The sequence below is a fragment of the Pelodiscus sinensis genome, chromosome 9, assembly GCF_049634645.1.
Source record: "Pelodiscus sinensis isolate JC-2024 chromosome 9, ASM4963464v1, whole genome shotgun sequence".
Classification (NCBI taxonomy): Eukaryota; Metazoa; Chordata; order Testudines; family Trionychidae; genus Pelodiscus; species Pelodiscus sinensis.
In genome coordinates this window covers 64,302,860-64,319,900 of record NC_134719.1, presented here as the reverse complement: position 1 = coordinate 64,319,900, position 17,041 = coordinate 64,302,860, and the positions used below count along the sequence as shown (strand labels likewise).

General features: G+C 64.2%; 2 protein-coding genes across 2 annotated transcripts in view; one reads left to right on the top strand and one right to left on the bottom strand.

Annotated features, from left to right (window-relative positions):
* Nucleotides 1–1,421: 1,421 nt before the first annotated feature.
* The window catches only part of DNM3 (dynamin 3), a 209,387-nt gene continuing 193,767 nt past the window's right edge, over nt 1,422–17,041 (bottom strand). The window contains exons 21-24 of the mRNA XM_075937057.1: nt 10,618–10,774; nt 5,146–5,270; nt 2,209–2,276; nt 1,422–1,739 (exon numbers count right to left, since the gene is read on the bottom strand). Coding sequence (XP_075793172.1) covers nt 1,576–1,739; nt 2,209–2,276; nt 5,146–5,270; nt 10,618–10,774 — 514 coding nt within the window. The 3' untranslated portion in view covers nt 1,422–1,575. The remainder of the gene's footprint in view (nt 1,740–2,208; nt 2,277–5,145; nt 5,271–10,617; nt 10,775–17,041) is intronic.
* On the top strand, nt 11,676–14,218 carry PIGC (phosphatidylinositol glycan anchor biosynthesis class C). Its single transcript, XM_075937058.1, has 2 exons — nt 11,676–11,791; nt 12,703–14,218. Exon 2 carries the CDS (start codon nt 12,833–12,835, stop codon nt 13,724–13,726), a length of 894 nt encoding a protein of 297 aa, XP_075793173.1. The 5' UTR covers nt 11,676–11,791; nt 12,703–12,832; the 3' UTR covers nt 13,727–14,218.

Genomic DNA, 17,041 nt, shown 5'->3' with positions numbered 1-17,041 from the left:
TCCCATGCACGCAGCCCAGCAGCACGCGACTGGCTGGGTTCACTGAGAGAAGGCAAAACTATTCAGTGCTGCAAACACGCAACTTTGGGGGGGTCTGTCAGCGGCCTCACTCACTTGCAAGCTGTGGCACACTGCGGGCTCATGCCATCAGTCCAGGGCGTAATCAGTTGAGCCAATAAAGAGCCAATTCATTAAGCGCCGCAGCCGTTAGCACCCGGCCTGTCTCTCCAGAGCTCCGTGTGGATGTGGCTACAGGTCGGGGTGAGGAAAGCCGGATGACGTGCAAGCCGTGTCTGCAAACGCTTTTGCTGCAGATCTGTATCTTGCCCAGGCACCGGTGGGCCCCACCACAACCCAACGCGAGGTAAGAGCAACGGCCGAGCGTGGTTATTTCTTAACCCGGTTCCTTCCGACAACCGATGTCGGTTACAGCCCAGCCCAGCCACGAGACCAGCCAGTGCCCTTGGGAACAGGGCAAGTGACTGAAATCGGCCGGTTGGGTTAGCTACGCAGACAGTGCCCAGCACGTCGCTCGTCAAGCAGCCCCGCTCAGACGCCTGGATCCCTCGCCGCTCGGACAAGTCCAGCTCCTCGCCTCTGCAAACGTTCAGAGGTTCACAGCAGCCACCACCGTGGCATGCCGTCCTCAGAGGGCACGTGGTACAGATGGGGAAACTGAGGCACGGAACCATGGTGCAACTTATCCCAGGTCACCCCGCAGCAGAGCCAGGACCAGAACCGGGGGGCTTCTGAGTCCCTTGCCGGGCTCGAGTCGCTAGCTCTCACTGCCGCGGACGCATACTCCTCGGGAAGGTTCATTTATACCCGTCAACCTAACGCTTCCCACCTGCCCCCTCCCAGCCCATCCCCAGCGGGCTGGGGCTCGCGCAGCCTGAGGAAAGGGCTGGGAGCAGCACGCCCGAGACCCGAGGGGAGGGAGCGATCGGCGCGGGCGTCAGGCCCGTCCCGCCTGCTCGTCTCCCTGCGGCCACCTCCCGCTTACGACACCCCTCCCCTCTGCGGGGCTCCGAGTGCTTCCTGAAAGGAGCCAAGTCGCCGGTGCCATGTGACAGCAGGGGAAACTGAGGCACGGCGAGAGGCCTGCTGGCCAGCGGCAAAGCCGGGTCTCCCCACACCTGTGGGCATTGGGGGGGAGGGGGCGGAATCCCAGGCCTGCCCCTCCCAGGGCTACGTGCCGCCCTTCTCTGGGGGAGAAGCGCCCGCCCTTGCATTGCTGGGGGGGGCCATCCACAGGCATTACCGCAGCGGCGGGGGGCTGGGCTCCAGTCCGAGCGGGGGTATGTGAAGGAGCCTACCCCATTGCTCCCGGCGGGCTCAGGGCCTTGGGGCCAGGTCGGGAGTCCTCGGGGAGCTGGGGGCCGGCGCACATCGTCAGGCGGGCGAAGGGAGAGCCCTCGCCGTCAGCCAAAGAGCTGTATTTGGGGTCCAGCCGGCATGGGGCGGGGGCGGGAGGGGGCTGGACGGCGACTCCGCCACGGGCCAGACGCAGGGAGGAGGCGATGGGACCGTGCGGTCCAGCGAGGGGGCCCGGTTGCCTCCGCCGCCGTCCCCGGCCTAGCCAATCACATCGCCGTGCGGACGCTGCTCCCTCCCGCTGCGCTCCGGCGGCTCCTCGTCCCCCAGGGAGCAGAGCGAGGTGTAGTGGAGCGTGCCCAGGTGGTACGACAGGTGGGGGGAGATGGGCTCGTCGGGGAGGGCTGGCCTGGACCAGAGCCTCTCTGGAGGGAGGAACAGCGTTAGCCGGCGCGGGGTCCGGGCCGGGGGGAGGCCCGTGAGCAATGGCCGAGCCAGGCGTGCGCCGTGCCCGACCCACCCCAGCCCAGGCAGTGCCTGCGGCGCTCCTCCCGCCCCCATTCCCAGCCCTGGGCCTCCGCTCCTGCGGCGTCCAGTGAAACGAGGGGCGCCTGAGCCCCCCCCCCCCCACACCCTGCAGCCTAAGGCCGCCTCCGAGCGCCGGCTCGCACTAGGCCGCCCCACCCAGCCGGCGGACGGACCCACAGTCCTGCCTGCTCCGGCCCCGTCTCCCGTGGGTGACAGAGCACGACGGGACAGGCCTCCCCTTCTCAGGGCCACGCCAGGGACTTCCGCCGCCCTGCCGATTGGGCTGCTAACGGCAGAGTCGGGGGAACGTTTTGGGCGCGGAGGCCCAGGCCCAGCGCAGCAAGAGCCCCCGAGGAAAAGCCAAACCTGCTACGACGAGGCCGCAGAAGGCCGGATCCGGGGCTTTGGCTCTCACGGGGTTGAGTGACATCAGCCTGAGAAGCAAGAAGGGAAAGGAGTCAGGTCCCCCACAGGGCCGCGGGCGGGGAGCTCTGAGTGTGGGCGCGGCGAAGGGCTCCGGCAGCGGGGCAGAGAACTGCAGGGGACATGCCTGGGGCTCAGGCGTGGGGGGCAGTCTCCTCCACCCGGCCTGGCGTGCTAGCCAGGCGCACCGTGTCTGCTCTAGGTTCCCTCCCCCCAGGAACACAGATCTACCCGTGGGGACGGCAGCACCTGCAGGCCGACATTCCTGCGCTAGCTTTGATCTTCCTAGCTCCGGGAACACGCAATCTGGGCCGCGCGAGCCCCCCTGGCTGCCCCGGCTTCTTGTAGGAGATCAAAGCCAGATCTGGCTCCCAGACAAGGCAGCCGTGCAGACACCCCCGAAGGCAGAGCTCTCTCCTGCTTCCCGCGGCGCAGAGCCTCCAGGTCGTGTGCGGCCCCGCGCCAACGCCAGTGACTTCAGCACAGACCGGCTGGCTTGACGCGCCAGAAGAGCACTGGGCCCAGAGACCTGGCCTGAGGTCTGGGCCGGCAGGCGGAGGAGGAATCGATGGTCGCGCAGTGTCACTAAGTGTCATGCTTATCGCTCGTTTCGAGCACGGTGCTCGCGGCATCGTTCAGCTCCGGCTCTCACCGGAGTCCGGGGGCTCAGACCGGGGGATCTGGCTTGGGTCACTGTTATTGACATATTTACAGGGAAGCAAACGTGCCCGGCGCTTTCCAGGACAGGGCCCAGGAGCGGCCCTGCCCCTGGGGTTTCATGATGCTGCTGCCATTCAAGTCCCTGCAAAACTCCTGATTTCGGTGGGAGCCGGCTGGGCTCCCCACGCAGCCTGCCCCAGAAGGGTGGGGCCGACACGCACCTAACAGATCGGAGGTGTTCTTTGTGTAGGGGGAAAACTCACTAGCCCTCCTCTATGGTTCAGGGCATCCCTAGAGGTGTGTAAGTCTCGGCTTGACACAGCCCTGGCCGGGTTGATGAGTTGGGGTTGGTCCTGCCTTGGGCAGGGGGCTGGACTTGATACCTCCTGAGGTCTCTTCCAGCTCTGTGGTTCTATGACTCTAGGGCACCCCTAAGCCGGCCGTCACAAGGGAGAGAAGAGCTGGGGCGCTGCATTACAGACGGACTGTCTCTCCGCTAGCCTGAAGAACTCTGGGTAGGCTTGGACGCTCGTCTCTCTCGCTGGCAGAAGCTGGTCCCATAGGAGATGCCCCCCCATCTCAAATATTCTGGGACCAGCGCAGCTCCAGAACCCTGCGATCGCTCTTACTGGGTACCCGTTTTCTGGGAGTATGGACTCTGCTTGCCATTGAATGTCCCTGTTCGAGGGACCTCCCCTGCTCAGACCAAACATAGCCACCTGCCCATCGGCCAGTCGTCCCCGGAAGTGAGGGAATCGCATCGACGTACCCAGGGCTCTGCTCTAACCCTAGGGGACTCGGATTCAGAATCAGGTGGTGCCCCAAATGCGGTCCCAGGAGAGACCCGAGCCAGGAAACGGCAGAATAGCTGATCCCAAATGTAACCCCCCAAACCTGAGCCATCCCCCCTCAAATCGCCCCCTGAAAAGCCATGCGCTCCACACTGACTAAAGGAATGTGGGGTCTTGTCTTTGCCGTCTGGTTCCTGAGTCTCCCAGGAGCACTGGGTCCCACTGCCAAGCCGTTCTCTGCAGCACGCGGGCGAGAAGCCAAGCCGAGCCTCTCCCGTCACTGGTAACTCCAGCGGCCGGAGAGCTGGGGGGTAAAATGCCCAGGCCTACGTGAGGTGGCCGCCCTACAATTTGCTGCGTTGCACGCGCGGTGCACGGTTTGCACAGGCAAGTTAGGTCCTTGCTCGCTGGACGAGCGCCACGTTAGTGGCTGTTTTTAAGGCAGCTGGCTGCGCCTTCGCAGGGGAGAGCTCCCGAACGCGGCTGGCTTCCCATCGGGCCAAAGAGATTGTGCCGGTTTAGGAGCCCACTTGTCAAAGGCCGTTTTGGGGGAGTCCCTGCCCTAGCACTTCGGGTTCATACAACGCTTTGGCGACTAGCTCTGAGTGGCCTCCCATTGCTCTAGGCATTGCTCGGACCCCCAGGACAGGGCAGTCCCTGCCCCTCGGGGCCTAGACACAGACCCTTGGGGGTATTTAAGGTTTTTAACTCCCGGGAACTTTAGCGGAAGTTGGAGACAACATCCCCCTGAGGATCAGGGCCTGATGGAAGACGTGGCAGGCGGGCGGGATATACAAGCAGGTTGGGAGACTATCTTTGAAAACCCCACAATGTGTAAATACAGGCTAGGGAGATGGACCAGTGCTCCAGGTTGAGAAATGCTGCACACACGTTCTAACTAAGGCTACCATCGGCTCTGGAGGCAAATACTGGTCGACGCTCTCTAGTCCGGCACCCTCGGGACCTGACCAGAGAATTTGCCAAACTACAGGCGGTCAATATTGCCTAGCTGCATCGCCAACACGTCCCCTGCTTCCTGGGCTCTTTGTGGGGTGAATTAGAGCTAAAGACCAGCCCAGAACACCGAGAGCCAGGTCTGGTGGCTGTAAATAAACGTTATGGGACCGTGGGAAACTTGGCCACACCCACGGTAAGTGGACACGTGGCTAACTCAAATCACACCAGCCCACGGACGTTGCCGGACCAGAGAGAGCCGGACTAGAGAGGTTCAACCTGTATAGTCAAGTTTATAAGTACGCCAAAGCTGCCCTGTGCACCTGCTTTTATTTTCACATGGGCACCTGGAGGATGGAAAAATGGCTGCTCCGTGGACATGTTTTTGATGAAACTGGGTGGCAAGGTGTCTGACGTGCTGGAAAAGCGGCCGCCGTGGTGAGAAGGCAGCCCTGCAACAAACAGATGCTTTTACCTGGCTTTCCGTAAGTGCCCGGACAGGGGAAGAGCGAGCGGCAGGTTTGCTTCAGTCTTTGGCTGCCCTAGAAGGTGTCCGTGATGAAAGCTGCCTGCCCTGAGACCGGGCCTTGGAGAAATGCACTGTGCGAGAGCGAGGGAAGGGGGAACATGCAGCTATTTTACCTGGTACTGCAGCAGTTTCTACAGCATGACAGGCATGAATGCTCCTTTCTTGCAGCACAAACAGAACAGTATTCATGGCAGCTGCTCACCCCCTGCCCCGTCCCAGGCCTCTCGGATACTCCAAGGTAAACAGGCCCTCTAACAAGCAGCGCACTATGCAGGAGGAGCAATCCAGCGCCTCGGTTTGCTTGGGATCCATGTGTCGCACTCGGGAAGAGAGTGTGTGGCGAATGGGACAAAGAGCAGAGTGTCACGAGCATCGGCCCGTCAGATTTCGGTTTCCGGCCCCTAATGTAAACCCCATGACTTTGCACTGGGTGCAAAGACCTCAAACCCTTCTAAAGGCCAGGATTGTTTGCAGAGCCGGGGAAACCAAGGCACGGAGGTTCTGGGGCCAGCTTGATTTCACACACACAGCCAAGCAGCAGAATGAGGAGAATTAATCAAGCTGGGACTTAGAAAAGAGGAGACTAAGGGGTAGGGGGAATATGATAGAGGTCTATATAATCATGACCAGTGTGATGAAAGGAAATAAAGTTGTTTACTTGCTCCCATTACACAAGAACTAATGAAATGTATAGGTCGCAGGTTTAAAACAAACAAAAGGAAGATTTTCTTCACAGAGTTAACCTGTGGAACTCCTTGCCAGAGGATATTGTGAAGACCAGGACTTTAACAGGGTTCAAAAAAGAGCTAGTTAAATTCATGGAGATTAGGTCCATCGATGACTATCAGCCAGGCTGGGCAGGGATGGTGTCTCTAGCCTCCGTTTGCCAGAACAGAGACTGGGAATGGGTGATAGGGGAGGGATACCTTGATGATTCCCTGTTCCGTTCATCCCCCTGGAGCCCCGGGCATTGGCCACTGTTGGAGGATAGGATTCTGTGCTAGACAGACCATTGGTCTGACCCAATGTGGCCGTTCTTATGTTCAAGCCCAACTTGAACCTTCTCCTGCCGTCTCTGATCTAAGGGCAGGGCCCGATCCTGCAAAGCACGTGCTGCATGTTCTGCGGGAAAGCAGCCTCCAGAGGACTTGTCACTCCCCGAAGCGCTGGGCTGGACCGAGGCCAGAGTGCCCAGCTGGGTTAGCTACGTGGCTTCCAGTGCCAGGCCCTAACCAATCACCTTCTAAACCTCCATGTTCCCAAGCCCGCTTCCTGCCCCATGGGCCGAATGGCGAAAGCGCCGCCCGTCCCGGGCGCACCAACACGCCCGTCTCCGACGGCAGACGCCACGACGCTGAGCCCAGACCCCATGGCGCCGAGCGTGGCTCTGAAAGGCTGTTCTAGGCCGGTTCGCGACCCCGACTTCCCCCTGGGGATGGTGAGTCGGTACCAGTGCGCTCGCCGGAGCCAAGCCGACGCAGGTCTAGCGCCTCCACCTGGAATCTGCACCTTGCAGCCCAAAGGGGGACGGAGCCCCGGAGAGGCCGCCTCCGCAGAGCACCCACCGGCGAGCTGCAGGCAGGGGGCTGAGCGAGACCCCAATTTTAACAGCTGGCCTGTGGCTGCAGCTCCCTCCCCACCCAGCTGTAGCTGTTGAACCGCAGGCGCTGGGTCACGTACTTAAGCAGGGGAGGCGATAAAAGGCCTTAGCCCCAGTGGGCAGCTAGTGCCTTATTTACCTGTGTGTCCACAGGGATGGCTGCTCGCAGCTCCTATTGGCTGCGGATTGCTGTTCCCGGCCAATGGGAGCTGCAGGAAGTGGCACGGAGCAGGATGCAGCTTTTCACAGCTCCCATTGGCTGGGAACGGAGCTCCACAGCCAATGGGCGCTGCAAGCGGCCGTACCTGCGGATGTGCAGGTAAATAAAGGGCTGGCGGCTTGCCAGTGTCTGCCCTGTAGGTTAATTGTCATCTCGTGACTTAGCCACTGAGCTACATGTTGGGCAAGAAAATCAGCGAGGCAGATAAGCAAGTGCCAGGAACTTGCCTGCAACAGGGATGGCCTGTAACGAGGAGAGGAAGGGAGTCAGAAACTGACAGCCAGATACTTGAACAGCCCCGCTCTGCCCCAGTTTCAGGCCGATCCGTTTGAGGTCTGGTTTCTCTCCTTCAGCCGCTTCCTCCAAACGCCCGACCAAATGTCGCAAGGAACCGTCTCTTGTGAAAGATCCGACACCTTGGCCCCTCGGCCAGCACTCCGGGGCCGCCAGCAACCCAGCGAACAGGGACAGCAAAGACTGACATCGCCAAGCGACAGAAAACAAGCAGGGGAAAGAACCGACTTGTTCTGAGCAAATTCTTGGGTCGGCTCTTCCCTCACATACCACAACCACGTCCCCAAACCAGGGGCATTTTCTTCCCGGTGAGCGGTTCGTCTTTAATGCTCTGTCATCACCACAGTGCCTTCTCCTCTCTTCCTGCCCCAATTTACATACTAGGACCAACACTTTCAAACACAGGAGCCCCGAGTTAGGTGCCTACCGAACACCAGTGTCCTGATGTTCAGATCTGCCGAGAAACCCCTAGAGTGAGGCGCTCTAAAACCTTCCACAGGAGCGTGGGTAGGCACAGATGTCCCGGGGGCTGGCTGGGTCTCTGCAGGAAACGTTAGACCCCCCAGGCCTAAAACCAGGCCCGTGTACAGGCCCGAAAATCAGCAGCCCTGTAGGCAAACGCTTTGTACCTGCCAAGCACCGCAGGCAATGGGCATTGGCGTCTGCCTGCCTCTGAACATTTCAGGCCTCTGTACCAAGAGACGGAGGCAGCTGTGAGCTGCCGGCAGGCAAACGTGCGGTGTTTGGCGGGGGACGTGTTTCCTGCGGGGGTCGCTGGGCCAGCCCGCCGGCTCTCCTTGGCCTTTGGCCTCGCTCCTTCCTCGGCAGCTGCCTTTGCGCTCTCGTCTCGCAGGGTCGCTGCTGGAGCAGCACTGGACACGGGCTCTGTCCCCACGCGGAAGCAGGCACCGGTAGGAGGGAAGGCGCCTCAACGCATCCACGGGGCTCTCTGCTGTTACGGCTGCCAGGAGGCCTGCGGACCCCACTGGGCTGGGTCCAGGAGAAAGGAGAGCCCAGCTGGCTCAGAGCCGCCTTTGCTCCCCTCCCCCATCCCTGGGCTCAGGGCAGGCATGGAGGAGCTGAGAACGGGCCCCGGACCCCTTCCCAGAATCACTGGAACCGGTTTGGATTCTCTTGCTTTGTGCGGGTTTTACGTTTCTAAAGCGCTCGGCTCACACCCTCCTGCCGCCACCTCCTCTGGCTTCCTCCTTGCTTTCTTCTGCGGCTCTCCCGCTTGCGGGTCGCTGTTTTCTGCTGCTTTCAGCCCGTCAGTCCGGGGGCAGGTGCCCTTTTTGTTGTGAGGGATCGCAGTCGCCCCCACGTCTCCATCTCCGGCGCCTCGCCGGGGCTTCGCGCTTGTTTCCCGCAGGCCGGACGCTTTTCCTTCTCTTTCCCTGGCCGGGTGCCTCTCGGCAACTGTCCTTTACCTCGTCTGGCACGCTGGAGAGCTCTTCAGACCTTGGGCCATTTCAAGGCGCTTGCCTGGAGCAGCCCCCGGGGAGGGGTTACCTGGCCCAGGGCAGCGCGGAGGCCTGTGCTTCCCGCTCGTGGTCCCTACAGCTGTCCTGGCTCCACTACAAACCGGTCCGTCTGTCCCCCAGCTCTGGGGCCGGCTGGGATGCCAGTGTCTGAGAACTGGCGAGTGGCTGCGACCTAGTGGCCAGATGAATGTATGACGCAGGGACTCCAGACCCAGGAATGCCGTCCGGGGAATGGGCGCCCCATCCATTTGTCAGGCCAGAAGGGACCACTGTGGTCATCCAGCCTGCCTCCTGCAGCCCACGCCCATGACCCTCCCGGAGCCGAGCCCACAAGCATCCCCCATCTCGCCGTGAGGGGCTGGGGGCAGTCAGAGCAGGAGATCTCGGGCTGGGCACCTGCCTTCTCCTTTTGCAGCTGGGCAGCCTGGGACTGGCCAAGAGAACGACCCTGATCCCAGCTCAGCCCGAGCCCGGAGCAGCCTGGTAGCAGCGGGAGGCAGGGCCGTGCCTGGCCTCACCCAGACAGAGGCTGGCTGACGTGCCGGGGGAGGGGGGGAGGTACAGCCAGACCCCCACCCAGGACAGATGCTCCCTGCTCAGGGCTGCTCGTCAGAGAACGCCCTAGTAAGTCGGTGCAGCGCTGTCCTCGTCCGTCACCCCTGCTGCAATCACAGCAGGCTCTACGCTGGGGCAGCTTCCTCTGTCCTGCCTCCTCCAGGACTGCCACTATGCGTGCTCCCAAACACGGACTAGCCCCCTCCCTCCCCACCGTGCGAGATGCGGTGCAAACACCAAACACAACGGCGGCGATCCCTGCCCCAGGACGGGCAATCTGAGTCTAATCCGAAAAGCAACAACCTGGCCAGGACAGCAGCAGGAGCGAGAGAGACCAAACCAGTCAGACTGTAAAGCCGGTGTGCACGCAAGACCTCTGAAATGCAGCCACTTCTGGGGTGGGGACAACTGGCATAGCCCAGCCATGTGGGGGAAGGGGCCGATGGCCGAGGGCAATGGGGTATTTCAAAGAGCGCAGCAGCAGGGCTCATCGGAAAGACCCACGGTGCGTGGAGCACACAGCAGGGCAAGCCGCCGGTCCGGTTTCAAAGCGGACTGTCCCTGTTGGGTGGGTTGGTCCCCAGCCAGGTATGGAGACCCAGCCGAGCGTGGCTTTGTCTGGTGCGGGACGGGGGATCCCGGCGTGACGCGCAGGCTGCAGTGCCGCCAGGCGTGTCGAGCCGGGGCGCTCATCCACACGGTATCCTCTACCGCGTGGCCTCCCGGGCAAGCAAGGTCCTGCCAGCCGGCGAGGGCCCATGCTCCGGAAGCAGCAGAACGTCGGGGACTCTGGCAAGGGGTGAGGGCCTCCCAGCCCGGCACACCCACTCCTGCAGGGGGAAGAGCTGAGTCAGCCCCGGTGTGATTCAGGGAAGTCTCAGCCACGCCTGAGCTTGGCCTGCCAGGCAGGGGCCAATTAAGGGTGAGCCCCACCATGATCTCATCCATCCGCAGGTGTAGGAGGCGCCTGTCCCATCACTCGCAAGGGCGGGGGGTGAAAAGCAGGTGAGCGTGCGGGAAGGGCAGCAGGGAAAGAGACCTACATGGAGACAGTCATAAGCACCTGGGCTTTAGAAATGGGAGAACCCTACAGGCCACATTCACGCCTGAGTCCGTCCGTTACTCCAGGGGGGGACTCCCTCCTGGCGGTGTGGGGCTGCCCCTTACGCTAGGGATGAGCTAGAGCTTTGTACAACCAACCCACGCCCCCGCTTGGAGGGCCTGCTTTCCCCGGCGGCCCAGGGAGACAGCCGAGATTGCGCTTTTACCCGCTGGGTCCTGCGAGAGGCACAGCTCTGCCTGCAGGGAGACGTCGCCAGAGAGCTGGTTCGGCTTGGGGGCGCTCCCGGGGGGCAGGATGTGAATCCCAGGGCGTTGTAGCTTTCCCTTACACACAGGTTTCTGCTCTTCACCAAGGACGACTCCCTTCTGGAAATGACAGAAACGAGAGTGAGGCTTGGTAGCCTAGCCGGGGTCCCTGACCTTTTGGCGGCCAGAATTGCAGCGGGCGCTCCTCCGGGCCCACGTTTCCCTGCCAGCTCGTGGCAAAGAAGACGGCCTTAAGACGCCACAGGAAAGAGCAGGCCCTTCCCCCCCGACTCTCCCTGGGATTACACCCTGTCCGTCCAACCGCCTCCCCACTGCCTGGCACACGCAGGACCCATCGCTCCCTAGGCCCTCCCGTGGCAAACGTGGTGACTAACTTTAAGAGCAAGCTCACACACCGCAAACCCAGCGGAGAACGCTACCTTCTCGGGGGCTTGCCTGGGCTATGCGCGAAGCTGCTCTCCTTGGTGAGCTGCCAGGTGGAGGCAGGGTCTGGGATGCGGTCGATAGTTATAACAGGCACCTAGGAAGAAAGGAGAGCGGCTCGTCCCCAGTCACTGCGGCGCCGGCGACCCAAACCGCCGGCCCCTCCGGCACTGCGCCCCGGCGCCCGCTGTCTGTACGCCACTCGCAGCCGCGGCCACTGACGCCTCGCAAGCCCCCCCGCGGGGCCTACGAATGGCTCGGGCGCACGGGGGCTGGCCAGCGAGCAGGCTGCTTGGGGTACGGCAGGTTCTGCCCCCGGCTTGCATCAGGCAGCACTGGGCTGCCCGGCGGTTCTCCCAGGCCTGCCGAATCGGGGAACGCAGCTCCCCCAGCCCAGGGCTGCTGAGATGGAAGGGACCGGGCTGGGGGGGGCTGGGCTCCAAGGGGCTGGGGGGGTCTGGGGGGCCTCGCGGGAACCAACTGCCCAGCGGCCCAGGGGCTCTGCCAGCTGCTGGGGGCACGTGGGCCCAGGCCCCGCCCTCGCCCCGCCCACTCCCCAAGCCCCGCCCCGGCTCTGACGTGCCCGACCCCGCCCCCGGCCCGAACAGCGCTCGGCGGCCGCCGCCAGGGGGAGCCCGGAGCCGCCGGCGCGGGGGCCGCGAGACGCTGCAGCCGCCCGGCCGGGCCCAGGTACCGGGGGGAGGGGGGGCTGGAACCCAGATCTCCCCCCCCCCCCGGCCTGCCCCCCCCCCCCGAACCGGCCGCGATCCGTGCACCCCCCCCCCGGGCTCCGGCCAGAGCCCCCGCCTCGCCCGCGGGTCACGGGGCGGAGAAGGAAATGGGGGGGCGGGGCTCGAGCCCCCCCGGGGTCCCATCGGCCCGGTGCAGGCGCAGCAGGACCCGCCGCCCCGGGGGGGGGGGGCTCGGCTCCTCGGGCCCCGCCGCCCCCTCGCCCCGGGGGGGGGGGGGCTCGGCTCCTCGGGCCCCGCCGCCCCCTCGCCCCGGGGGGGGGGGGGGGGGCTCGGCTCCTCGGGCCCCGCCGCCCCCTCGCCCCGGGGGGGGGGGGGGCTCGGCTCCTCGGGCCCCGCCGCCCCCTCGCCCCGGGGGGGGGGGGGCTCGGCTCCTCGGGCCCCGCCGCCCCCTCGCCCCGGGGGGGGGGGGGGGGCTCGGCTCCTCGGGCCCCGCCGCCCCCTCGCCCCCGGGGGGGGGGGGGGGCTCGGCTCCTCGGGCCCCGCCGCCCCCTCGCCCCCGGGGGGGGGGGGGCTCGGCTCCTCGGGCCCCGCCGCCCCCTCGCCCCGGGGGGGGGGGGGCTCGGCTCCTCGGGCCCCGCTGCCCCCTCGCCCCGGGGGGGGGGGCTCGGCTCCTCGGGCCCCGCTGCCCCCTCGCCCCGGGGGGGGGGGGCTCGGCTCCTCGGGCCCCGCTGCCCCCTCTCCCCGGGGGGGGGGGGCTCGGCTCCTTGGGCCCCGCTGCCCCCTCTCCCCGGGTGGGGGCTCGGCTCCCTGCCCCGCTGCCCCCTCTCCCCGGGCAGTGCGGCAGAGTCCCCGAGCCCGGCCCCGGCGCTCTGCCCGCGCTGAGGGGGCTGCGCTGTGCTTGCTTTCTAGGAGCCGGCGGGGCTGTGCCCGAGCGAAGCGGCGCCCTGGTGCCCCCCTCGGCGCAGGGGACCCCCGGCAGCCTGCGGCTTCGCGCTCCTGGAGGACAAGCTGTGCCCGTTCCGGCTCCGCGGCCGGCAGCATGGTCTGTGCGCAGGTGGAAGCCAGCCCGGGGCGGTGCTGGCAGAAGGTGCTGTACGAGAGGCAGCCCTTCCCCGATAACTACGTGGACCACCGCTTCCTGGAGGAGCTGCGGAAGAACATCCACGCCCGCCGCTACCAGTACGGGGCGGTGGTGTTTGAGACGGGGGGAGTGATCCAGCAGCTGTGCAGCGTCTGCGTCTTCGTCGTCATCTGGTGGTACATGGACGACGGGCTGCTGCCCCCACAGTGGCTGTTCGGGGCGGGGCTGGCCTCTTCCCTCGTTGGCTACGTCCTGTTTGATGTCATAGACTTGGGGGCAGGCAGGCGGGCGAGTGGACGGACCCGCTGGGCGGACCTGAGGAGCACCCTGGTGTTCATAGCTTTCACCTACGGCTTCTCCCCGCTGCTGAAGACCCTGACGGAGTCGGTCAGCACGGACACCATTTACGCCATGTCGGTCTTCATGCTCCTGGGGCACCTCATCTTCTTCGACTACGGGGCCAACGCCGCTATCGTCTCCAGCACGCTGTCCCTCAACATGGCCATCTTCGCCTCCGTGTGCCTGGCCTCCCGGCTGCCCCGTGCCCTGCACACCTTCGCCACGGTCACCTTCGCCATCCAGATCTTCGCCCTGTGGCCCATGCTGCAGAAGAAACTCAAAGCGCGGACGCCCTGCTGCTACGTAGGGGTGACCCTGCTCTTCGCCCTGGCCGCGCTGGCCGGGCTGCTGACCCTTTCTGGCGTCGCTGCCCTTCTCTTCTCCCTGCTGCTGGTCTCCATTTCCTTCCTGTGCCCTTACTGCCTCCTTCGGCTGCAGCTGCACAAAGACAACATCCACGGGCCGTGGGACGAAGCCGAAATCAAGGATGACCTCTCCAAGTTCCTCATGTAGATGCGTCCAGGCCTCCCAGCGGGCAAGCAGGCCACCACCATCGCTGTTACCGGTGTAAAAGGCTTTGCCATGCGGCCAACACGCCACGGACGGAATCACAGAGACGGTTCCAGGGGTGTAACTAAACCTCTGCTCCCAGGCTGACACCAAGGGCTTGGTTCTTACTAGGAGCTTTGGTCCCTCAGGTACGTGTGTGTCGCTCGGTGCCAGGCGTGGAGGTCACCATTCAGTCAGATGTCACCATTTTATCCACCGCCTCCTCTATTCAGGACTCCATGGCTGTTGATACCAGCTGTAGGCCACAAGCATCTTCTCCCCATTGGTGCTGCTGCTGGGGGAGCTGAAATACTGGTAGTAACCGTAGGGAGTGGTGTAGCCAACGTTCGCTGGTGGCGCCGAGGCCCACCGGAGTTGCTGGGTATGTGGAAAGCAGCCTTGGAAATCTCCTTGGCCAGCTGGACGTCCTGGAGATTAAAAACACCCAATCCCTCACCCCGCCTGCCTTTGTCTGTCTGTCTTCTGTGGAGCGGGTGGGGGTGGCTCATGGAGCGAGGGGTCTGGGGCAGAGCTGTTGTTTCCTAGTGCTCCCAGGTGCTAGCGCAGAAGTGGGTGTGTTGGGAGGGAATGCAGGATACCCGATGGCGCACTGTGTGCGCTCCCATTCCAGTGCTGCGTGGGATTTCTGTGTGTCACTGTATCAACCAGTGAGACACTCAAGTAGAGCGCCCTGGCTCTGCCTCCCTGCAGCCTCAAAGCCGGGGGGTCCAAGGTCTGTCCAGAAACACCCCCAGGTTTCTATGGCGACAGCATCGTCCCATCTCAGGCTGATGTGGTGCTGAAAATTTCCCTCCACAGGCAGAGGAAGGGGGTCGTTTGCCGAAGGAACACGGGATAACGGCCGTGCACTCCCCTTTGAGTCAGTCCATCAGCGGCTGACTCAGCTCCTTCCCACAAGAGCAAGGCCTCTCCCATAGCGCCTCCATGCTGCCTCCGCTCTGCAGGCCTGTCTGTTCCCAACACGCGCCAGCAGGGACCGCTCGCGCCCCGGGTCAGACCCAGGGCTGGGGTCTGGGCCCGCGCGAACGGGCTTCCGTGGCTCCATGCAGGGACGGGTTTAGTTTCACTGGTGGTGGTGAGCGCAACCCCTGGCACCGCAGCTGGGCTTGCTTCGTGCTCTTTGGGGCCCGGGCCGTGCACTGACGTGGGAGGTGCCTCGCCCGGATCCCTGGCAGGGCGCACAGTGCTGCTCCTCCCAGGCTGCTGGTGACTTGAGAGACTAGGACGGCAGGGTGGGCGCGCAGAGCAGCTGGAGAGGATCAGCCGCACAGGTAACCTCCAGCCTCGACATGTAAGGTCTCCTCCTGGACCCTCGCAGCACTACGGGAACAGCCGCTACAAAGAGCCCATTGTGCCGTTGTACGTGCACAGCCCGACAGGTGCTGCCCGAAGAGCGCCCGACCCAAGGGGGGTAATACGTCCAGAACGGAGCCACGCGGGTCTTGCCCAACGGTCACGGAGGGAGGGAGTGAATCCAACACTCTTGTCTCAGCCTGGGGCCAGCCATCCTCTCTCAGAACAGCCGGCTAGTTCTGGGCCAGCGGCTGCCCGGTGCACATTGGGGCTGTCTGCTCTGTAACCCGGGGTCCCCCTGCGCTGTGATGTGTGATCTCCACTGACTCACCCACATGTGGATTGGCCCAGACACCTAGGCCCAGCCTGAGCAGAGAACAAGGCTCTTCCCAGGGGACAGACAAAGGGAGGGAGGGGGAGACGCCACCTGGCTGGGGGCAGGGCTGGGAGCTGGGCAGTCTTGTCTGGAAAGACATGGAGAGAAAAAGCTGAGTACTGGAGGTTGGGGGGGGGCTGGACCCTACCCCAAGGGGTCTGAGGCTGCCTGGCCCTGACTCCGGTAACCACATCCCCTCTGTGCTGTGCTGTCCTGGAGCAGCACTAACCCCTCTCAGTTCTACTGGCTGGCGGAGTCTCATCTTGCTGCTCATCAGTCCCCGACACACTGTCACACACATGCAGACCCCGTGGCGGCAGCTAACTTAGAGCCCAGCTCCACGGGCTGTTGAATGGGCAGGAGGCAGGGCCCGTGGAAGGCAGGGAAGTGCATGGGCCGGGGGCAGCGCGGGTGAAGGGCAAGGCCGGGCGCTGCCCACGACGCTCCCAGGTGATCTTGCTGAGCTCTGGCTGCAATAGGAGCAATGCAGAGAGGAGGGGGGGAGGGGGGCATGCAAAGGAAACCAGCTCATCTGCCACGTGACCATTGCTGGAGCGCCGGCTGCAGAGAGCCAAGGCAACCGACGGGCGGCCAGCAGATGGTGCTCCGAGTCCTTGCCCATGGCTCCTGCCCCCGGCCGCGCTGAGGGACTGCGCTGCTGCTCCCCGTTGCTAGTTGCTGCCGTGCGGCCGCTCAGCACCGGCTGCAAGAGCTCAGCTTTCGGGGCAAGGGGCCGTCTGGCTCAGCCCTCAGGAGCAAACGCCTCGTTTTCAGGGGTCGTCCCTGGCAAGGTTAGGTGCCTAAGCCATGGATGTGCGAAGGCCCGGCTGCCTGGAACCACAGCGGCTAATCCCAGCAGGGCGACTGCAACGTGGGCCCTGGGCCACGCGCTGGTGTGAACAAGGGGAGATGGTGGCGTCGCTAATGTGGACTTTGCTGACTCAGCCAGAGGTTACGGGCCTGGGACAGGAGTGGGGGAGGTTCTGGGGACACGCTGATCGGAGCAGGAGCCCATGCTGGTCCCAGCTGGCCCTACAGTCTGTGGGTCTGGCCCCACTGCAGGCCCGAGTCCCACTCCCCACAGCCCAGGCTTCCACACACCTTCCCAAAACGCGGCCCCCACCCGCTGGTGGTGCAGTGCGGAGTGTCCACCCAGCTACGGGGCCAGAGGACAGTCAGCTCATGGGATACTTCGAGCAGGCTCCCAGCACGCGCCCGGAGGCTGCGTCCACACAGCAGAGCAATTGGGCTTGAGCCCTGGGTCCCACCCTCCCCCGGACAAAACGAACTGCATGGGGACGGGCTAGGCTTGAGCCCTGGCTTACTCTGCGGTGTAGACAATCTTGGAGCCAAGGGCTCCCAACTTTCTAAGACACCCCTCCCCCCGCAGACCCACCCATGCCCCTCTCTTTTCCCTGGCCACGCCCACCCTTTGCTCCCCCCTCTGCCGCTCACATGGCCGTTCAGCGGGTGGGTGCAGACTCTGGAGTGGGACTGGGTGTGAGAGTGCAGGAGACGGCTCCGGGGTGGGGCACGGGCTCCAGGAGGAAGGGGACTCTGGGCTGGGATCAGGAGTAGGTGCTGGCTCC

Bases quoted from the DNA above. Each gene is read 5' to 3' on its own strand.
- PIGC (XM_075937058.1), top strand. From the start codon at position 12,833: ATGGTCTGTGCGCAGGTGGAAGCCAGCCCGGGGCGGTGCTGGCAGAAG.